The sequence below is a fragment of the Notolepis coatsorum genome, assembly GCF_963971535.1.
Source record: "Notolepis coatsorum genome assembly, chromosome: 4".
Classification (NCBI taxonomy): Eukaryota; Metazoa; Chordata; class Actinopteri; order Aulopiformes; family Paralepididae; genus Notolepis; species Notolepis coatsorum.
In genome coordinates, this window is record NC_140168.1 from 49,310,698 (window position 1) to 49,334,648 (window position 23,951).

The 23,951-nt window shown below is 45.2% G+C and overlaps 1 protein-coding gene across 2 annotated transcripts in view; it reads right to left on the reverse strand.

Moving 5' to 3' along the window:
* The window catches only part of LOC311227688 (histone-lysine N-methyltransferase 2B-like), a 164,691-nt gene that overhangs the window by 12,817 nt on the left and 127,923 nt on the right, over positions 1-23,951 (reverse strand). For both annotated transcript variants that reach the window (XM_084313440.1, XM_084313439.1), the window contains exons 26-34: positions 19,515-19,632; positions 19,277-19,355; positions 16,370-16,530; positions 16,118-16,270; positions 12,704-15,173; positions 12,043-12,171; positions 8,842-8,930; positions 7,841-7,972; positions 7,367-7,619 (exon numbers count right to left, since the gene is read on the reverse strand). In XM_084313440.1, coding sequence (XP_084169566.1) covers positions 7,367-7,619; positions 7,841-7,972; positions 8,842-8,930; positions 12,043-12,171; positions 12,704-15,173; positions 16,118-16,270; positions 16,370-16,530; positions 19,277-19,355; positions 19,515-19,632 — 3,584 coding nt within the window. The remainder of the gene's footprint in view (positions 1-7,366; positions 7,620-7,840; positions 7,973-8,841; positions 8,931-12,042; positions 12,172-12,703; positions 15,174-16,117; positions 16,271-16,369; positions 16,531-19,276; positions 19,356-19,514; positions 19,633-23,951) is intronic.

Below are 23,951 nucleotides of genomic sequence, written 5' to 3' on the forward strand. Positions count from 1 at the left end.
GAGAGCCGTCGGCAGTATCCCGTCTGGTCAACGATGTCTAGGGAGACTTCAAGTACAGAAGACAGTGCAGTAGAATCTTGATCCACAGATGAATACACCTTGGCTCTCTTGTAGGCTGTAGCTGTAGCTGTAGCTGTAGGTCCACAATGAAGAAGAAGCGAGGCGACCTCAGTCTGGTCTGAGCGCCGTCTCACCTTGACTCCTTTCGGGGTAAATCCAACACTCACCGGTGTTGGCGATTATCCGCTCCACAAATCAAAGTACCAAAGCAAATATATATTCCATGCCGCATAGGGCTCAGCAGTCGTCGGGTAGGTAATCCAATGTACAGGTCCACTCGGTCCTCGCCTAGAACTCCTCGGATGAAAGCACCACGTGTGGTCTGCCCAACCTGGCTAAGACTCTAGATAACACGAGGAAGCGACGGGGATGCTGCTCACTTTAGAACTCTAACCGCACGATGCACCATACATAATAGACTATTATTACTTAATAGAAATACGGTGCCAAACTCTGACAATTCAGCTATTACTTCGCACGAGGTCTCAATGCTATTCTAAGGCCAAACAGGCCATACTACACCGCACGCGGTATCGTGGGGTGAGGCTTCACGTTCTGTTACTTAGTTGGGTAGAAGGGTAAAGGACTAAGGGATAAGAGGACTTCTACATTTACTTGCGCCATATTTATATGCACGGTGAACAAATAGTGCCACTCTCTTTTCGGTAGCCGTATTCCTGCGCAGAGCCGGGGCTAGTAGAGACATGTCTCGTCGGTACCATTGAACTTGGCTCCAAGGGGCTTGTCTCCTGGCGCCAGGTCCTTGTCCAATAAGAGAATGAACTATTATGGGCTATAGTAGACTAAAGGGATATTCCGTGTATATGTACAAGGAATATACAAGGGATATCAAACGATATACAAATACTATTCAATATATATCCATAAATAAATATATATATTCGGTTTAATCTGATCCTTCACAACAATGGTGTTGGTGGCACTGGGGGAACCATACATACAGGGGTGCCACAGATGGCGGTCCCGTTCAACTCCTCTACCATGCAAGATCAGGTTGTACGACTCTCTCAGAAAGCGGGGGCCGGGTTGGAACGGGCAGTGGTCTCCACCATGCTTCGGCCAGCCGAGGGCCTGGGGTTGGGGGTAGACACCAAGTATGATCCAGGGGTGGTATGGGCGGGAGAGCAGGTGCCGGTGTCGTTAGCGCAGAACACACGGGGGTTTTATTGTCTGTCCAGGCAGGGGGGGACCAGGGAGGTGGGTACGAGTTTGTGTAGTGTGAAGACCACGCGCTGTATACCGAAAGGTATCCGAGGCCTGCACGCCTTGGAGAATGCGTTCTGGGTTTGTGGAATGACGGCATATACGTCCCTCCCGGAGGACTGGAGTGGCACCTGTTATCTGGCATTTGTTCTCCCAGGAGTGGTCGTGCACCGGACCTGGGAGTCAGTTGAGCGAATCCATGGTGTTGGTCTCCCCAGCGAGTCGAGTCAGCACTCCAGTCATCAGTATAGGAGGGAGGAGGTGTCAGGATCGATAGAGGGGTTGGTAACACAGCACGGGGTGGGGGAAGATCTCTTAATGTTCTTGTTACCAGGGGTGGGGGTGGAGCTGTTGACATGGGATGTGGGGAAGTTGGCGGGAGCCTATGGGGCTTTAGCCAATCGAACACAGGCAGCTCTGGGTCTGGTCAATGAGGAAATGGTGCAAATGCGTCAGGTGACCTTGCAGAATCGGATGGGTTTGGACATGATCTATGCTAAGGCAGGAGGTTTGTGCCGGGTCCTGAACACGACCTGTTGTTTCTATATACCAGACAATTCCAAACCCCTCAGAGAGCAGATAGAGTTGATACGGAAGATGGCGACCCAATTTTCCCCGGCCTCTGGCTCTGGGGGGGTCCTCTTTTTTCGCGTGGCTGTCGGGGAGCTCATGGTCAGCCATGTTAATGCAGTTGGCCGCGCCCATGGTATTGGTGCTGACAGTGGTGCTGGTGGTTGTCAGTCTGGTTCGTTGCCTGATCCAGCGCGTCTTGTTGGGGGGAAGAGGGCCTCAGTTACGGCGTTTACAGGGGGCCTCGGTGCCCATGGAAATGATACCTCTGTAAGGATAGTGAAAGGTATCCAAGGGGGGGGGGGGGGGGGATCTATTGATTAACCCTGGTATAATTTAGGGGAATAATTAATCCTGTATAATCAAGTGAACATATGTTCTGTCGAATCAAAAGGAGGGACTGAATAATTGTGGTGATTCGTCTGTGATTATAATACGAATTAATGTTGATGGGAGCAAAACAGTCACTCTCTGCATGGCAGAGAAGAGGTGTGACCCCTCTCTCCAGAAAGTGTAAGTAGGGCAAGACTGGAGCAGGTCGCTAGGCGACCCGGTGCCTAGCAGTCATAACAGCATTCCTGAGATAAGGATGGAGAGCAGGAGGAGGTGGGGGGGTGTTTCATCTTCAGTTGAGGAATAACGGAATGAGAGAGAGAGAGTGAATTATGAGGAGCTGATCAATTGGACTTTTATTAACAGACTTTATCAAATTAACTTTAAATGACCGGACCTTATCACAAGCTGCTGCGTATGTCAAGGAAGACCACATTATTCCTGTGAAACTACCCTGTCTGGTTGAATAAATGTTCTCCTTGATGACTGTCAACTGAATCGTGTGAGGTGTTCATTCTGCCTGGGGATTATCAGATGTTTCCGTGAGCACACCAGAGGGATCATTAAAAAAGTACACAACGCAGGACACTATCGTATAGCCATCACTCACTGGGATTATCGGAACATCTCGGTAGGCTCTGGTGATGCAATATGATTTCAGATCGCTAAAAAAAAAAACATTATAATAATTCCGAGATTAGGCCGCCACGTGGCTTTCAACGTAACTATCGTAAACCCGAGATTAGCCGTGAGTGGCGCTCAAAGTGTTAATACAGTATGCACTGTCTCTGTATTTTAAACCAATAAATACAAATATGGCTAGCACATAGAGGTCTGTGCGGCCCTCCAGGGATATGCCTCCCCAGACCATCACTGACCCACCGCCAAACCGGTCATGCTGGAGGATGTTGCAGGCAGCATTACGTTCTCCATGGCGTCTCCAGACTCTGTCACGTCTGTCACATGTGCTCAGTGTGAACCTGCTCTCATCCGTGAAGAGCACAGGGTGCCAATGGCGAATCTGCCAATCCTGGTGTTCTCTGGCAAATGCCAATCTGGCTGTTGGGCTGTGAGCACAGGCCCCACTTGTGGAAGTCGGGCCCTCATACCAACCTCATGGAGTCTACTTCTCACAGTTTGAGCAGAAACATGCACATTAGTGGCCTGCTGGAGGTTGTTTTGTAGGGCTCTGGCAGTGCTCCTCCTGTTCCTCCTTGCACAAAGGACCAGATAGCGGTCCTGCTGCTGGGTTGTTGTCCTCCTACGGCCCCCTCCACGTCGCCTGGTGTACTGGCCTGTCTCCTGGTATCTCCTCCATGCTCTTGACACTGTGCTGGGAGACACTGCAAACCTTCTTGCCACAGCGCGCATTGATGTGCCATCCTGGATGAGCTGCACTACCTGAGCAACTTCTGTGGCTTGCAGACACCGCCTCATGCTACCTCAAGTGGTGAGGGCACTGGCTAAATGCAAAAGTAACCAAAAATCACCCAGAAAGGATGAGGACAGGAAAATGGTCTGTGGCCACCACCTGCAGAACCATTCCTTTATAGGGGTTGTCTTGCAAATTGCCTCTAATTTCCACCTGTTGTCTGTTCCATTTGCACAACAGCAGGTAAAATGTATTCACAATCAGTGTTGCTTCCTAACTGGACAGGTTGATATCCCAGAAGTGTGATTGACTTGGAGTTACATTGTAATGATTACTAGGGATGTCCCGATCACGTTTTTGCTCCCGATCCGATCCCGATCATGTGATTTTTTTTTTTTTATATATCTTTTCCCCCCTCCATTTTTCCTCCGATTTTCTCCCATCCCAATGTTAGTCGTATGCCAATTCCCAATCCCCTTCCTGGTCGCTGCGCACTTACCCCCCACAGTCAGATCATCTGGGAGAGTGGAGGCCATCATGTGCTTCCTCCGACACACGTCCAGCCAATCAACCGCTTCTTTTCACCTGGCAGCGCGGATCCTCCCTGAGAGGGCGTAGCGTGTGGAAGGATCACACTATCCCACTCAGGTCCTATCCGCGCTTAGCAGGCGCCCCGACCGAACTGTAGGAGTCGCTGTTTACAACGACCCGGACCCACCCCGCCAGCTTCTCCCACCCTCTAATACAGCCAATTGTATTAGTGTGAACGGCCAGCCAAGCTGGTGACAACCCCGGAGCTGTGTCAGGCGAATCCAGCTCACAGCTCCGGGGTTGGTGACAAACACAATCGCCGCTACGCCACCTAACCGCCCCGATCATGTGATTTTGAGTATCTACCGATACCGATCTTTCCAGATAAAAAAAAAAAAAAAAAAATGTATTCAACAAACATGACCATGTTCACGTCTTAAACTCATACTGAGGACTTCGTTTTGGTTTTAAATTGCATATCATCATTCATTTATTTAATGTCACACAGAGCAGAAGAATTTTGCCAAAACAAACCAATAGTATCCAGCTGCAGAACGGCAGACCAGCCACACTCTCAATCTTCGGAAAATCACGTGATCGGCCCCGATCCCGATCACGTGATCGGATTGGGACATCCCTAATTGATTACCTTTATTTCTTTGAGCAGTGTATATATTTACACATTTTAAATGAAACTGTTGTTTACAGGAGATATAAATGCAAACATTTATTTATCTGAAACTCTTTTTTATTAAACCGATAGGCCTATTTCTAATTGAAAAATAGGTTATATTTAAATGAAACTGCCTCATTGATCACCATGATCTTAAAATGTGAATTATAACTCCTCTCAGTCCTGACATTTGCTAACTTGGTCTGAAACCTACTAATTAGCCAGTGGATTCAACATTAACATCACTGTCTTATTGAAGGCCCTACTGGGCTCCGTTTCTAATCTAGTGTGAAGCCACTGATATCATATGAAGAAGTACACAGAGTTCATTGACATATGTCATACTAGCTTACTGGGAAAGGGGTTAAACATAGGAATGAGAATAAGACATTTGTGCAATAATACAAGTATAAGAATAAGACATAACAGGTATAATGTACATACAAAAAGCATGGTAAGACATGCTAAGGTCCTGCGATAGTGCAATACAATGTTAGCTACGGATGAGGCACTGGGTCTTATGTACACTACTATACAATGCTATACTATACAATCTACAGTTATACTATGTGTCCTTATGCTAACTTGCTATATCCATCTATTTACTATACAAGAACCACTCCCGTTCTTTTTGTGACCTTTTCATTGTGTAAAGTGACCGTTGAGTGTGAGCGTGTGCAGCATGTGTGTGTGTGTTGTGTTCATGCTAAAGTGACCGTTAGTGTGTGAGCGTATACAGTGTGTGTGTTGTGTGTGTGCTCATGTGTGCTTGTGTGTGGAGAGTTCAGTGTTCAGGACTCTGATGGCCTGGGGGAAGAAGCTGAGCCAAAGTCTCTCTGTCCTAGTTGCTGGTGTACGCAGGCGTTTGCCTGACCGCAGCAGCTTGAACAGGCTGTTGTTGGGGTGGTGAGGGTCTTTCATTATTCTGCAGGCTCTGGATTTGCACCTTTTGTTATATAAGACCTGCAGGGGTGGTAGTGCAATACCCGTAGTACGCTCAGCTGAGCGCACCACTCTCTGTAGGGCCTTCTTGTCCTGTGCCTTGCTGTTTCCATACCAGGCAGTGATGTTTCCAGTCAAGATGCTCTCTACAGCTCCGGAGCATCTGACAGCATCTGCTATTAGATCTCAGATGAGGAGAACAGTATCAGTTGTGTGTGCTTTTAGATCTCAGATGAGGAGAACAGTATCAGTTGTGTGTGCTTTCAAGTTAGACTGGGAAGCCACAGGCTAATAGCAGCAGATGAGCCATGGACTGGGCTCCAAGGTCGGGTCGGCTTAACCGGCGAAAGAAATATTGCCATGCTCTAAGACAAACTCTAACCTTAACCAACTCCGAAAGAATGCCTAAACTTAACCCTAACCTTAACCAACTCCGAAAGAATGCCTAAACTTAACCGGCGAAAAAAAGACGTTTATATAGAGAGGCGATACATTTATTAAACGTAAAAAATATATATATATAATTAAAGTGATTCGAACTTGTCACCAACTGGACCGCAGGCTCCACAGCAAGCTGGCGAACGAGTTGAGCTAACCGTCGATGTTAAAACAGGGGGGATTGCGTGCGGCAACCTGCGCGCCGCTACCGCGTCGCCGCAGGGGTGTGCTAGGCGCAAGATGGTTGCCTTAAGTAATGAAGCGGGCTAGCTACACATGTGTCGGAGGAAGCATGTGATAGTCTCCACCCTCCCAGACCGACGGTAGGGGGTAGAGTGCGCAACAACCAGGAAGGGGGATTGGGCATTGGCATAACGACTAACATTGGGATGGGAGAAAAACGGAAAAATAAGGGGAAAAGATAACAATAAAAAATAATAAGAATTGTTTACATCTTGTACAAGGCTATGTTTATGAAAATAAACATCACAATCGAAGGAAGTAGATCACGTTGCCAGTGTCAAATTCTTATGAGACGGATTGCATGGACGGGGTTGATACAGTGTGTGACAGCCAATGTGAGATAACCAAGTATCGATGACAAACATAAACAAAACGCAGAGGAAAGTCACGGAGGAGCAGGTAACGAGCTGATTAGAGGCTGAAGAACACTAATGTATCAGGGTGTAATTTGTAGCAAAAAAACAAACAAACACTGCCTTATATTCTGGACAATACAGTAATCTAAAAATTCTAAATCCTTTACATATAAATACAAATAGATTTGATAAGACATATCACACATCACACATAGGTGGAACAATTTAATCCAAGAACAATTAAAAATCTAACTCTCTGATCACCCGGCTCTCTGATTGTAGTTTATGAATTTACAGTGTAAATGGGAAAACAAATGTGATGGGACTGCATCAGTTAGCGATAATATAATATAATAATATGATATATAATATATGCAATTAACATCTTAAACCAAGTTATTAGTTCACAGCATTACGGCTCTAAATTAAGTCACATCAATTTAGTTTTTAATGACTGCAGCTTGATGAAGCACTGATCGTTTCACACCCCTAATTGACCTAGCTTTCCCTTGCATTCAACCATTTTAATTGCAGGTTCAAGAAAAGAGGGCAGGGTTTGAGATAGGCCAATACCCGATAATATAATCTAACCATTTTCCTGATGGATGAGGCGGTTATCTTTACCGTGTGTGGACTTCGGCGCGGGCGCAGCCGCTGGGGTTGAGCGGCAGCTCCTCCTCAGTGACGTCACAGCAGTGGAAGCGGAAGCGGTGATGTTTGCAGCTGGCGGCGCCCTGAAGCTGCTCCAGTAGGAAGATGACGGCGTCATGGACCACGCCCAGCACCCGCTGCCCACTTATCCCGCCCAGCGGAAGATGCTTCAGGTGGAAGCCGGCGCGTGCCTCCAGGACACCATCGACCACTGCGCGCCATGCAACTGAGGGAGGAAAGGAGAAAGGGAAGGACGAGGAGGGTTGCAGAAGTGTTAGTAAAGGGAAGGAATGGTCGACAGGTGCTCTTTGGAAGGTTCGAGAGCGTGGTTTTATTATGCAGCCTTCACTAACTTTTGTGAATAAAGCAGAAACCAAGTCTGTTAATTGAATGCAGGCTATGCACAGGCTTTTTATTGTGGCTCGGCAGTGAAGAAAGAGTTCTTACCCTCTATGCTGTCTGCCTTCACGCTGAAGCCGTCGTCGCTGGTGATTTCAAAGCGCAGGTGGGGCTGGTTCATGTACGTCCTCTTATCACATTTAGGTGGTGGTGGTGGTGTCTCCTCATCTGAGCTAAAACCTGAGAGGAATGAAATACATTTATAAATCGCAGCTTCTTACATCCCCATGTTCAGAAAAGTAGGTGGATTTCTTCTTCTTCAGTGCTGAAGCCTCACCAATTCAAATTGGTTGAGAATGTCACTGAATTGATTTGATTTCCAACTAACTGGGGACATGCCCTTTTTAAACCCACATATCCAGTAAGCCCACTTTCATTTTAAATACCAAAAAAGAGAATTAAAAGCTGAACACCAATATACAAGTGCAGCTCAATAAATTAGAATATCGTGGAAAAGTCAATATATTTCACTGTATTGATGCAGTAATTTGTGCAAAAGGAGCCCCAACCAAGAACTGAGTGAACATACATGAACATACTTTTCAGAAGGCCGACATTTCTATATACATTCTTTTTTTCAAACTTTCTGAGATACTGAATTTTGGGCTTTCACAAGCTGTAAGCCATAATCATCTAAATTTAAACAAATAAAGGCTTGAAATATTTCACTTTGTGTGTAATGAATCTATAATCTATGAGTTTCACTTTTTGAATTGAATTACTGAAATAAAATAACTTTCCCACGACATTCTAATTTATTGAGCTGCACCTGTATGTTGTGTGCAGTCTTAAATAACACTAAAGAAACTGCCAAATGATACAAAGGATAAAGAAAAGATACGATACAAAAATAAACTGGTCAATAAATGTAAATGTGGAGATGACTGAGGAGACTAGGGCTTCAAGTGTAGTCAATGTCAGACTCATAACTGTGAGCTGGTTTATGGCTTCTCAAAGCCAGTCCTTTATGTACAACAGTGATATTTTCTGTTTTGATGGGACAACAAAATGGTCCAACATTATTATTGGGAACCCGTCTGGTCACCTACCTGAATAAGGGCTCCATTCAGAGAGGTCTCCATGGCGGGCACTGACCCACACGTGGGTTTTCTCCTGAATGGTGTCATTACTATGAGTGCTGGTGTAGACCGAAAGGACATACAAACATTACATATAGGCAAAAACTGATTATTTTGAAGCAGAGACACAAAATCCTCATACTTTAAAGCAGGGATCGGCAATAGGCGGCCCGCGGGCCGACATTGGCCCGCCAGCAATAATTTCTGGCCCGTCAGATTATTTTGAGAATATGATATTTATGTGACGCGCGGGAAATATTCACTCGGGACGCCAGGGTGTCTTTTATTGTGAAGCTGTATCTATCTACCGGTAGTCATCATGTCTGTCACTATAGCCAATTGAAATGCTAGAAATGGTCACGTGGACTGGGAGAACCAATGGAATAGTCCCACCGGGCCTGTGTATATTTCCCGAACGCACGTTCACTTCCGCGTTCGAGATGCGAGCGAGTTAAAAAGAAAACGGGGAAATATAACGCTTCTTTTAATAAACAGGAGCAATACTTAAAATACGGGTTTATCGCAACAGGTCGGTGATTCTTGCGTGCCGAGCCGACGTCCTCTCTGCATAATATGTGGCGACAACAACAACAACAACAACGAGGCAATGATGACAACTGTGTTCAAGTTGGCAGATAAAGTTCAGATAAAGCATTCAACGCCAATCTGGAATTGGAGGGCGGCGAGTAGGGATGGGTACCGAATTCGGTACTTTTGAGGTACCGAACCGAAACACGTCGGTACTACCGAGTATCGAATCAAGTGAGAAACCGAAAAAAAAATAAAAAAAAAATAAAAAAAATAATTTTTATTAATTTTCTTTTTATTTTTATTTTTTTTTTTACTTTTTTCTTTTCATGTCAACGTTCACACGCACAATATATGCTTACCTAGGATTTGACTTGATTCAACAACAAAGCAGTCAGAGCAATGACAAGCCGAAAACTGTCGAAATTGTAGTTATTTGAAGTTTGGATTTTTTTTTACGACTGAGGTAGGTAAATTAAATTTCGACAGTTTTCGGCTTGTCATTGCTCCGACTGCTTTGTTGTTGAATCAAGTCAAATCCTAGGTAAGCATATATTGTGCGTGTGAACGTTGACATGAAAAGAAAAAAGTAAAAAAAAAAAGTAAATAATTTTTTTTTTTTTTTTTTTTTTTTTTTTAAAGTACCGAAAAAAGGTACCGTTGGGTACCGGTATCGATTCACAGGTACCGGTACCGGTACCGGTATCGGTTCAAATGTGAAAGGTACCCATCCCTAGCGGCGAGTGGATATGACATGTTTCAAACATTAGCAGGGATTTTGGAGGACTTAACAACAAACAAGGTATGGTGAGTCGTGTTTTCATGCATTTTGATCTGTGTTCATCACACGCCGCTGTGATCTGCAACAGCTGATCTGCTGTTCATGATGAATGAATGAATGAATGAAAACTTTATTTAACAGATTGCAGAATGGGTTATGGGTACAATACAGTACGGCGCAATACACACAATTGTTAAGGGGATGCAGACCAGAGAAAAACGTTTGTCTTTTTTCAATATCAGTATATTAAATTAGCCATTGTTTTTGATCCTGGCCCGCCAAGCAACGGCTTGGGGAAAATCTGGCCCGCGGCCAAAACTAATTGCCGACCCCTGCTTTAAAGTATATAATGTTATTATATCTTAAGATATTTTCACATGAATAAAATTGTTTTGCCACTCTTTCGCCAGTTGATATAACACAATAGTGATTCCACCCATACCCAGTTCATCAATGTTTTTACATTTGCTGTTCTAAACACTTCTGTGTCTGGTAGTAGGACATTCCTGGGGAAATCCTCCAGTACACAGGAAGTGATAGGTTTTCACTTTACCAGCAACAACAGCAGTTTATTTTGAATGAATAGAAGACTGACTCAGTAGTTAGCATGAATTTTCAAGATGGAAAGCAAGTCAATACAGCGCAAAAGACGCAACAGCAATGATCGCTCATCGCCGATAGATGTAGCTAAAACAAAGAAATGTTTAATCTTGCAGATGACCAATTTAACCCCTTAAGCCCGAGCGGTCTGGTACGAGATTGATATCACGCCATAAATAGATGAATACAGAACATATGAATTAATGGTGCGTTTTTCTCTCTCGAATGTAGCCAAGAGTAAAGACCGGAACCCTGTCAAAACAGCAGTCAAAGTGTATATTTTCAGCAGTACATTTGTTTCCCAATGATTTTAAGTGTTATTAGTAAAATTATGAGTTTATAGAACTCTCTGTGCACTCCACTGGCTGATATTGACGCGAGGAAATTGCGCCAGCCAGCGTCAATCATCTGACTTCCAGCGTGTAGCATTTTTTTCCTCTTTATTTTCGGGATCATATCTCATGGGTCGAACAAACCTGAATGTTATTGCCATAAAATAGAACATAGTTTCTTTACCTTTCTGTGAACATCTAGCAAAAAAACGCGTTGCAATCTGATGAAAAATGGCAGCGCTATACTGTACTTACAGTAGATTTCATTCATGCTTTTTGCTGCCCTGTCGGGGGCGCCTGGTGGTACTAAATCCAGATTGAACTCTGCCATTGGAAAGGGGAGAATTGGCCCGATCCATAGATGTGTGACTTGGCCATAATAAGGTAATTTAGAGGCCTGATATTCTATATTATATATTCATATTTCAAATTGCATGTGTCCGGATGGTAAAATTCAGTACTGTATCTACAAATCCCCCTGTAAATCATCTGCCCTTTATACATTTTTTTTAGATTTATTGTACACGTTATCTCAAGAAGGTGCTGAATGAGCTCAGTGGCAATTTTACAGGTCTGGTCAATGTTAGCATGCCATGGTGTTATTCACCATCAAAGATGAAAAAAAAGAAGAACCGTTTTTTATATTCTCCTTTGGTTCATTACAATTTACTCAAGCCTAGTAACAGACACACTATTTCAGACACTGGGACTACATTGCCTGAGATCCATAGATGTCCCTAGATACCAAGAACATGCAAATTGACCTTGTAGAAGTGGAGCAATCTTCCATTTATGTAGGTATGTATTTTTAGGCAAATTTTCAGAAAATATACTGCTTTTAAAGGGATGGGACATTGTCATCATCAGTATTCTGAATTATGATAATATCAATATGTAATGCTAGACACAGTATGGGGAAGTCCATCTAACCTCATCACCCCGGGTTCTCCAGATTGTGGAGTGTTTGTTTTTGGCATTTCAAGATTTTCAGGAGCCTTCATCTGGTCCAGGTCAAGGACCTCCTTCATTGTTGGAGCTTTTATCCTAACACCACTGGCTCTGTGGAAAGAAAGCCAAGAGCTATGTAGGTCACTGGTGAAATGAAAGCAACAGTTAAATAATATCAGAGGTGTCATATCATATGCACTGTAGTGCCTTCTTTCAGGACAATGAACAACGCCATGTCATTTTTGAACATGTTGACTGTTGTAGTGTTGCACGGTATACCGAAACGTAGGTACTTTTTCGATACTTTGTTGGTAAAAATGGTTCAGTATTAGAATTTTCCAACATTTAGTAGTTGCAATAGCGACTGGTTGGGGTGCATGTTCAATAGGAAGGGCATCTGGGGGAGAGCATGAATCTCTGCATGTGTTATGCACTTCAAGAGAAACTTCTAGCTGTCAGGTTAAAAGAAGCGGCTGGTGACTCCACATGTAGGAGGAGGCAAGTGGTAGTCTACACCCTTCCCAGACTGCCAGTAGGGCAGCACAACAACAGGAGGGGAATTGGCATAACAACTAAATTAGGTGATGGAAGCAAAATTATTAAAAGACAAAAAAGATGAATAAATAAAGACACCTTTCCATACCTGCTCTCATCCAGCTCATCCAGTTCATTTGAATGCGTTGGGTCACTCAAGAAGTCTGTCCTGCATCTCTTCCTGCCTGGATGCTCAGAGACAGATGACACTCTCTTAACGCGCACCTGGGAGTGCGATGAGGTGGATGCGTCAGCACTGGGCTCGTTGAGGTGGCTGCTAGGCGTCACTGCATTGGCCGACTGGTGCTTCTCTAGGAAGTGTGGGACCTGGAACAGGGATGGACTAAGGATTCTGGGCTGTGTCCGTTGAGCATATCCAAGGATGATCGGCTGTGTCCTCGCCATCTCTCTGTGACTGGCCATGGCTCTGTCAATAATAGCTTGGGCCGTGCCTCCTTGGCTGCCAGATGACATTGCTATGCTGTTCACGGGCATCGCTCTGATGATGACCTTCCCCGAAGAGGACACGGTGTGTTTGCTGGTGGAGATGGTGTTGGTGCTGATGCTGGGGCAGGGCGACATGAGCAGAGGGGAGACAACAGGGCGCTGCATGGTGGAGATGGTGTTGGTGCTGATGCTGGGGCAGGGCGACATGAGCAGAGGGGGGACAACAGGACGCTGCATGGTGGAGATGGTGTTGGTGCTGATGCTGGGGGATATTAGCAGACGGGGGACGCCAGGGCGCTGCATGGCATTGCTGTTGTGTAGCATCTTGGCAATTTGGCTTATTTTGTTGTAGGAAGGAGAGTTTGGATTGAGTGCCTGGAAGGTGTTGGACCTGGGGTCTTTGACCAGAATCTGACCCTGACGGTTGACCAGCAAGACCTGTGGGGAGAGGGCCGTGGAGGTAGCGGTGTTGGAAGCGCCAGCCTGAGTACGGATCACTAGCTGGGTCCTCGGCTTGCCGTCGAGGCGGATGGCGATCGGGCTCGCCTTCACTGCTCCAGGCTGTAGAGGAAAAGCACTCAAGCCGTTGATTACAATAGGGGAAGTGACCGTGAGTGGTATTGTGCCAATGGTGGATGGAGACATGGAAACGGATGCAATGTTGACGGTCTGCGCAGGTCGATGGGGCAAAGGTGGAGGAAGAACCTTGGGAGCAATGTGCATCACATTTGTTGTGGGCGCACGTTTTTGAATGGGTTTTATAATGATGGTTTTAACCTGAGGTATGGGTACTTTTTTGGGTGAGGGCTGCGGTGAGTAGTCAGGGTCACCCAAATCATCAAAATATGAATTTCCTGATGAACTGGTGTCATCCTTGTCAAGGTCGTTATTGTTAGCCAGGTACACCACCGAGCCGTCGTCGGCCGAAATAAAATGTCCCGTAGACGGATCCAAAAGGACGTCTTTTTGAGAAGCGGACGTCTCAGAGTCTATCAGCACTTCCTCTTGGACAGACAGGCCGTTGTTTGAGTCGCACAACTGCAGGACATCGGGTGAAGAAGATGCTGCCTTAGACCGAGTCGAGTCGCACAACTGCAGGACATCGGGTAAAGAGGACTCTGCCTTAGATTGAGTCTCACACGCTGAAGTCGTTTCTTGGCCTGTTGGCACTTTTATCACCGTGAAGATGGATTCCAGTCTCTTCAAAGCAACGGTCAGCTTTTTGGTGGGCATAATTGGATTAGACTGCACTGCTTCTCCAGTTTCACCCCTTGCCTCCAGAGTGTCACCTTCAACCGCCTCGCTTCCGTCACTCTCTGAGCCGCCGTCAGCCCCGTCCAGCTGCGAGATGGAATGTGTTGTGGGAGGCTGAGAGAGGCCTCCGTGTTCCGAGTCCTTGGAGGCCTCACGGTTCACCACCGTGCGTGAGAACTTCAAGTACCGACTGGCATCAGTATCCGGAGAATCATGCTCCTCGCTCTCCATTTGCATTTCCTCATCTTGTACCTCGCCCTCCACCACCCCTCCGAGAGCCACGTTCTCATTGAGCAGGGCCTCGTCAAATTCGAGCTTGGCGTTAAGCACAGAGGCAACCGCTACTTCTGTGTCTGCGTCAAACACGATATAGGGCAGCTCCTGGGCCATCAGCTGGGCTACCTCCTCCTCCAGACTGTCGGGAGCCAGAGAGATTCCATTGGTGGTCGCCACTGCTGCATCCTCCGCCTCGGAGGAAGCCAGGAAGTCTTGGGGAACCTCAGAAGACACCGGTGTGGTGATTTTGAAGGGCTGTCTGACTTTGGGGGAGTGGCTGTTGGTGCCACGGTGTGGCGAAAGCCCTGGGGAGAGGGTGCTAGAGGGCGACGTCGGTGGAGAGCCCCAGCTGGGCGATGCTGAGTTCCGTCTTAACTGCGGGGGAGACAGGCACGATATGAGGTCAGATGATCCCGGAGGGGAGCTAAACAGGATGGACCGTGGGTGGAGGGTTCCGCCCGAGCGGAGTGTCATTGATACAGAGGGGTCATTGTCTGTGGGGGAGGAGTTGCAGCGGCTCCGTGACGACAGTCTCCGAGGCCGCCGGCTGTCCTGCAGGTCCCTCATGGTCAGGATGGGGTGGGATTTGGGAGGAGCTGTCCCTGCAAAGAATGATTTGTGATCAGTGATGACAGCTGTCATTTTCCAAGAAAACATAAAACTCAAATAACAAAAGTCTTAGGCCCCGTTTAGACGGAAACGCTAGCAGGTGAATCCGCAAAAATATTTTTTCGGATGTGCCTTTCGTTTATACGGAAACAGCGTTTTTACGGGGTGAAACCGCAAAAAAGTGAGACTACCTTCCAGGGTGGAATTCCTAGAAACGCAAAAGCTTTGCACTCTCGTCTAAACTGTTAAAACGTATAAATCTGATAAAACGATGACGAAAGGGTTGTCACGGCTCTGGTCGCGCGTACTGCTTACGTCACAGGTAGCAGGTATGCGCCAGTAGCCGAGACGTAAACAAAGCAAGTATGTCTGACTTATATCAACGGAGATCACCTGAAGGCTACATTGGCAGTACTTTTAACCCTTTCACTGCCACACGACAGAAGGTTAACCCTTTACTATCACACAACCGGCTGTCGTGTGGCAGTGAAAGGGTTAAATACACAAGAATCTGTCCCGCGGCGTGAGTGGACCCACTGTCTGTGAGTGACTCTGCTTTGGTGCAATCACATTCCCCATCCACAGTCTGCGAATCAGAGGCAGAGTAGGGCGGGTCTTCACAGCACGTCATGTGACATATGCGCCAATCGTGTGACAGTGGGGCTCCGTCGTCTCGAGTCGTTACAGCGTCGTCTGCACGCAGAATTCCATCCCAAAACGCTCGTCTAAACGTAAAATTAAAAGTGAAACCGCAAGATGACTTTTGCGGTTTCTGTTCACAAAACGCTCGTCTAAACGGGGCCTCAGTTGACCAAGATCCTAACAACCAATTAGTCAACAAAGACTGAGATAGTATTTTTCACTCCAAATTTCATTACTTATGACAAATCAGTTAATTGGTCAGGCTGATATTCAGATAAAAGCAATTGGACTTTACCTGGAGACGGAAGGGGTCGCGACGATCCACCTGCTGGTCTCCTGGTCTGTGTGAGACCAGGGGTTCTGGTTCCAAGCGGATGGTCCTGCTTTGAGGTAGGCGAAGGGGTGGTGTCCACTGGTGAACTGCTCGCACTTTCAGTCAGTTCCATTTCTGGCAAGGAAAGAAAAGCAAGTTCAATTCATTTTTGCCAATGACACGATGAAAGAAAAAAAAAAAAAAATCCAATAAATTCCATATGCGTTTGCTCACCTGAGTTATAGTTGGGACTATGTTCTATGGTGTGATTGTTTTCTTTGTCCCACTTTGGGTCCACCTCCTCCCCAGGTAGAGGGGAGCACACCTCTGTGACCTTGCAGGTGTACTTGCAACGCCTGCGGGGGTCCACCGTGCTCCAGTACAACCGCGAACATCTGGAAAACAGAAGAAACGGAGAGAGTGAAGGGGAATTCATTCTCCAAAGAGTAGTTTAACCTCTTAAGCCCGACGGGTCCGGTACCAGTCCCAAAATGACATCATGTCATAAATCAATCTGTCTAGACTGTATGACAATGTTCGCCCCCCCCCCCCCCCAATTGTATCCAACAGTAAACATCCTAACCATGTCACAACAGCAGTCAGTGTATATTTTCAGCAATACGCTTGTTTACCAATAGGTTAAAGTGCTATTAACTCAATGTGCGCCAGAGGTCGCTGTGGGCCATGTGGTAAGAGCGCCACCGCTTTAAAGAATAGGGATACATGGCGTTGTTTGCAGGGCTCAAACCATATTTTATATCATAGCTATGGATATAAAACGATTGCCCATTTGACATTGAGTATCTATCGTTCAATTTGTGAAAAAGAAAGAATTTTTTTCATCTATACATTCCCGTTTTATACCGTGGTGAATATGAGTATAATCCTGTGTAATCCCAGCGTTTAGTGCATTTCAATAGAAACCGTGGCGTTCCTCGCCTGGATCAACACTCAATCTGAAATCAACGCTATATTATCGGTATTATGTTTCATCATGCATGCATGAAAGGGGGGGGGGGGGTTTATATGCCTCGATCACCAACGGAATACTACACACACACATACGTCCGAATCGCGGGGAAGGGATTCTTCGATCAACGCAAGATTGATACCATATAGCCCTTACCTTGACTAGGATGAGCTCCAAAAAGAACATTCCAATTATCTGATCGCCATTCCAAGTATTGATGTCGATCGTGTTGCCAACATAATCCACCAAAGAACATGAACAGGGAGTGCTTGATTATCCTCAATCCATGTGTTATAACCGCTCGCCATGCCCGACTAGGAAAACCCGGACTGGACTTTTTAGATCCGACGTACAGACCAAGCCAGAGAGTTTCTAAGGATGTGCAATACCGGCCGCAAGGCGGCGGTATTGGACGTTTGCGATCTCAGACTCATTCTAAATGATAACACAGGCTCCCTCGATGGATTATGAATGGGAATATCGAATAAAATAAATAACGATAGAAAACCCGACTTTCCTCGGGTTTGGCGCTCAAGCGATGGCTTGTTAACCCGACTTAATTCGTGAGTGGCGTCCAATGAGTTAATGAAATATGAGTTTAGGAATTTTATTCAATAGATCGCAAATTTCGACAGGAAATAAATCCGAGCGACCATTTTGCTGTAGTCATTATGATGAAGGAAAGACAGGGCTTTCAATGAGCATTGACATTTTGAAAAACTACATCTCCTAGGGTTCTCCAGCTTTCTTAAATGTTACTTGTCCTTTCGGACAAGTTATGTTTTTGTAGGTTTTTATTGATTTTTGCTACCGGGCAGTCCAATAGAGAGAGAAAGAGAGGAGGAATGGGAGATAGATCGGGGAAGACATTCGGCAAAGATCACCGGGTCCGGGAGTCGAACCCGGGTCGGCCGTGTTGCACCGTAGTGCTGTATGCGGTGCGCCACTCAGGCGCCCCTGGGTTCACCAGCGTTCTGGAATCAAATTACTTCCCGATTATAATTTTTTATTTATCTTATTTATCTGGATTATATACCACAAAACTGAACATTATTGGCATAGTTTGGAGCGCAGTTAGTGTGTCTACCTTCTGTGAACATTTAGCAGCAATCGGCGTTGCAAACTGATTCCAAATGGCGGACCTGTCGCAAAAATAAAAAGCTGACTGTATTTACAGTAGATTTCATTCTCGGTTCTTCATGCACGCCTGGTGATAAATCCAAATTGAACTCCGACATTGGAAAGAGTAGATTTGGCCCGATCCATAGATGTGCAAGTTGGCTATAATAAGGTAATTTATAGGCCCCATATTCTATAATAATATTTCAAATTGCATGGGTCCTGGGGCGGCTAAGTGGCGCAGTGGGCAAGGCGCTCGCCACTAACACAGGAGATGCTGGGTTCGAGCCCAGCTCTCGGCGTTGCTACCAGCTTGGCTGGTCGTTCATACTAACACAATTGGCAGTGTTAGGGGTGGGAAAGCTGGTGGGTGGGGATTGGACGTTGTGGACAGCAACTCCTACAGGTCGGTTGGTGCGCCTGTGCAGCAGAATCAGGAAGTGACGGGGGCAGCGTGAGCCTCCCACGCGTTACTCCTCGCCACTGAGAGATCGCGCTGTTCAGGTGAAAAGATGCGACAGCTGCCTCCTCGTGTACCGGAGGGGACACGTGATGCAAGGCTTGGTCCTCACTGCAGCTGGGAATACATTCACTGAGGTCCATAAATGTCCCTAGATACCAAGAACATGCAAATGGACCCTGTAGAAGTGGAGCAATCTTCCATTTACTTATGTATTTTAGGCGGATTTTCTGAAAATAGGGCTCCGGGCTTAAGAGGTTAAGGGGAGGGGAGGTATGTATTTTAGGCGGATTTTCTGAAAATAGGGCTCCGGGCTTAAGAGGTTAAGGGGAGGGGGACACACACACTTCAATGTCTGTTTTCATCATGTGCTGCACAGGAACGTATTTTGTGTAAATGGTGGACATTCATTGAGACTTAAGAGTTCACTCCATGAAGAAAGTATGTAAAAGTAAGAAGAGCCAGAGAGTGAGCTGCAGGCGCATCCCCTTCACCAGACAACAAGTCAGACTGAAAAACTATCCCAAGTAGCTTTTTTTATGGTTGAGCGTTATGGTTCACTGTGAGATACCGAGTGTTATTGGTTACTTACTGATAACCGACAGGGTACAGCATTCTTCCATTTGACGAGAGCTCTGACAGAGCGCCAAGTTTCTGGATCTGCAGAGAGCCTGGAGAGAGACATAGATGGTTCGATTGATAGCAGTAATATATATATATATATATATATATATATATATATATATATATATATCCCCTCATAGATACACCTTAGTATATATGGATCATGCCATTCAAATGCAAACCAGAGAGTGCTCCGACACACGTACCTATGGTCATGTTTATGGATTCTGGCTCGAGGCCCGTCAGGAACTTTCTCCGCAGGGTGATGCCTTCAAAGTCCACGTAGACACGCCGAGAAACTTCAAACCCGTCCGCAGGGACCATCTGGCACAGGTACATAAATCGTGAGGCATTAATGCTACACAGCCAGTCAGCATGTGTGGGGGGTGGGTTAGTGATGTGAGTAAAGAACATTATGCCTTTGAGTGTTTCCCCTAAAACAAATGTTCATGAAAAAACCCATGAAAAAAGAGATGAGGTGCACAGGATGGCAAATTCCCACGGTCGGCTTCGGTCAGATGGCGCAGCAGGTGGACTGCAATTTATATAAAGTGAACAAACGTGTACTTCCTCCATCGACTGGACTCATACTACTATTACCACCACCAGGGCTTTACGCTAACTTATTTTTGCACATAGCACTGGTGCTACAGAGGTTGCTAGTTTTGTAGCACAGGCCAAAAACTTTAAGTATAAAACATCTCTAAAATAACAAAAAAAACACAAGTAGTGCAGTTCATTACTTAACACTTTGATTACCAGCCATGCGGTGCGCCTTACCCCCGTTAAATGCCACCACCCACTTCAATGATAGCGTTGTGAACGCATAATCTCTGTCTTAAATTATGGCTATGTGTCTAATCCCCCCGTCGTTTATCAATGACTTGTTTGCAGTCAACATTGTTGAAACGGATTGTTTTTTTTAATCGCTTCATTTCCGTTTTATAGCATACACAAAAACGTTGTAATTTTTCTGCCTATTTATGAATCGTTTTCAAATAAACGCTAGATTATTGATAGTATATGTGTACTTATGCACGCTATAGAAGCGGGCTGAAATATCGATTCTCATTTCCTGATCGCACACACACACACACACAGGGCAAACGCTGATATCTCTGTGAAAATAGCTCTGATTATACTAAGACTGGTAAAATTAATTCCTTACCTCAGATCAGATGTTATCCAAAAAGATTATTCCAATTCCTGATCGCCATTCCAAATATCGATTGCGTTTATTGATTCAGCGTTGGGTACTGTAAATACATAATCCACGCGTTTTCCGGGCCGGCAATCACAATGGATTCTTCAGTTGGCTTGACGGAAAAGTAAAATGAGGAAACTGGCCTGCCCCCCCCCCCCCCCCCCATCAGTCTAAAGTAATGGGGTGCAGTTACACAGGGAGAGACGATAGGGGGCGGTATCTTCCCAATTGAGCTCAGAGTCTGCAACACTAACCTGAGGCTCGATTGATGAAATATGAATTCAAATCGTCAATAAAAAAAAATACGACAAACAAACGCTATATAGCGTTGGCGGCATGAACTAACGACAAAACGCGTGGCTAGCACTCAAAGTGTTAAGCATCGGGCAAAAATGGGGCTATTTTTGTTTTTGACGATTGTATACCCAAAGTAATTTGCGATTTATTATACTTTATACTTATAGCACATGCATGAATCTGGTCCCTTTTAAAATGTAACATCCTGAAGTTTCTTACACAATAAAGAAAAATCACTTTGAGTGCTAATGAAATAGAGTAACAGAGGTTTGAACACACTGAAGTAAAGGTTTTGTGTACTCAAATTTCTTTTTACTGGTTGCCAGATGCCTGTTTTTAAGTTACAGCTGAGAGATAGGAGCTGGAAAACATAATGGTTCCATAGCCTGAAGTATTATGTACAAGTGCAAAGTTCATAAAGATCTCATGGAAAATGAATGTTTTACAAAGGTTTTTGTAAAGTGTGTACCAGTAAAAGTGTGGCATGATTATCCAAAATGGCCATCCACTCCCATTCATTCGGAGGCTCTTGGCAAAACAATGGGCTTCTTCATCATCTTGCGTCACCTTCCCCCACTGTCAGCGCCCGTCTGGGATCGCGTTCGGAGCAGACGCTCCTTGGCTACAACGGTGGTCATTTTCGCCATCAACAGTGACTGGTCAGTTCAGGACTGCTCACAAACGGGTGTGGTCACTAGTCAGAAAGGCTCGTCAAGGGGCGCCCTCGTGGCGCATACCATAGTGCCTCGCGCACCTACGCGGCCGACCCGGGTTAGATCTTAGCACCCTCTCCTCTGTCGGTCCTGCGTGACCAAGAAAAGCTGTAAAAATGCAAAAAAAAAATGCAAAAATAAAAAAAAATAAAGGCTCGTCAAATGACGCCGGATGTTTCATCTTGTAACTTGAGAATGGAATCACGCAATAGGTCGAGTTTGAGTGTGGTGACGATCGAAAGGTGGCAAATTCCACATTCCAACAATGTATTGGTCCGATGCTTAACCGTTTCGTGGCCAACCACGTATATATACGTGTTACCACTCTGTTTTGCTTTTATTCCATTTTAATATCCTACTCAATGTCACGGAGCTGTATGCACGGAGCTGTTGGCTGGAAACGGCATATCCGGACTCCGAAAGTGCAGTACCGGCCAGATCCTGGTATTGGCGCTGTCTCGATAATGCAGTTTTCCGTTGCAGACTGGGTGTCACTTTTTTTTCATTCCGGGTTAACTTTTCTGTTAGCCTGAAGCTATGGCTTTACCAGATTGCCTGGAATACTTTTTTGTGACGCCGAATTCAGTATGCAGTAAAGGAATATAGCATCAGCCAATGGACATATCGATCTACCAGATGGCGATCAATAACTGGGAAATTATTTTTGATTTGACGTAAATTTCAATCTGATCGGGCCTCGTTCTCATAGCCATCCACCCGGTCAACGTATGTTGTTGCAATAACAAATGCAGTTATTGGTAATCAATAATCAGAAACGACTTCCCTGCCCCCCCCCCCCCCTTTCATGCATTCGTGGTGGACCATGATACCGATCATATGCATTTTGATTTTTAACTCTAGCTTATGTAGGGCCGAAACGCCAATCGATTTAACGTTATTAGCTTAGCGCCCTATAACTAGCTTTGCAGGAATTACCCTAGACCATTCCGATATAACGTTCATATTCACGACGCTATAAAATGGGAACATATTGATGAAAAAATTATTTCTTTATGGCATATTGAAGGGAAGGTTTATACTGTCAATTGACAATGACAATGGACACATAGCAATAATATGAAATATAGATTTAGCTCTACAAACAACATCACACACAATGAAAACTTGTAATGAAAAGCTGGCCTCATAGAGTGGGATTAGACGGGCCCCAATGGCCATGAATATGTTAAGAGGTTAAACAGGTATGTGACTGACAAATGACATGAATGTTGCATACAGGGCACACAAAATCCAAACCTTAACCTCTTTAGCCCGAGCGGTCCATCGGTGGACCACAAATGACATCACGTCATAAATCAATCTCTCCAGACTGTATGACATTAACGGAACATAGGCCAATCTCGGTTACTCTCTTTGTCTAGGAACGCCCATGGCCAAATTCAGCCACGCCCCATTTTTCGTAACATCCTTTTTTTTTTTACTCTAAACCGTTGGGATTTTGACGTTGAAATGTAGGTGATGTGAAATTATACTTATTTTAGAGTATATATATATATCAAATTTCATGAGTATTCATCTATATTTAGTCATCTAAAGACTATTAGATATGAACGTATATGTACCAGTAAGAAGTTGGAATCTGCAAACTATACACAGACAAAAAGGCCAAGGATCAGATATGTGACTCTACAATTACCAAAGGAGAAAGGAGGGATGGCAGTACCCAGTTTAGAAAGCTATTACTATGCAGCACAGCTTAGAACAGTAGCATGCTGGTGCAATGTGAACTATGAGGCCAAATGGAAAGATATAGAAACCAAAAGAGAGGGATTCAAAGTGCAGGCACTGATAGGAGATAGGGAGCTGTTCAGAAGACAGGAACAACTACTAGATCCAATTACTAGGGATGGGTACCTTTCACATTTGAACCGATACCGGTACATGTGAATCGATACCGGTACCCAAAGGTACCTTTTTTCGGTACTTTAGTATCAAGAAATTTAATTTACCTACCTCAGTCGTAAAAAAAAATCCAAACTTCAAATAACTACAATTTCGACAGTTTTCGGCTTGTCATTGCTCCGACTGCTTTGTTGTTGAATCAAGTCAAATCCTAGGTAAGCATATATTGTGCGTGTGAACGTTGACATGAAAGAAAAAAAAAGTAAAAAAAAAAAAAAAAAAAAAAAAAAAATTAATACTTTTTTTTTTTTTCTCTGTTTCTCACTTGATTCGATACTTGGTAGTACCGACGTGTTTCGGTTCGGTACGCCTGTACGTTAATGCCAAGCAAGCAGTGCAAAAATGCTTCCGCATTCGTCACCGCACGCTAGTGCGGTAAAGCGCCCTTCTTTTCAGACAAATGCTACCGTGCGTGCACCGGCGGCGGCGTGCTCGCTCAGGTGCGTGCGTGCGCCGGCGTGCTCGCGCGAGGTGCCCGCGCATGCGCATGAGATCCCGCCTTGGTT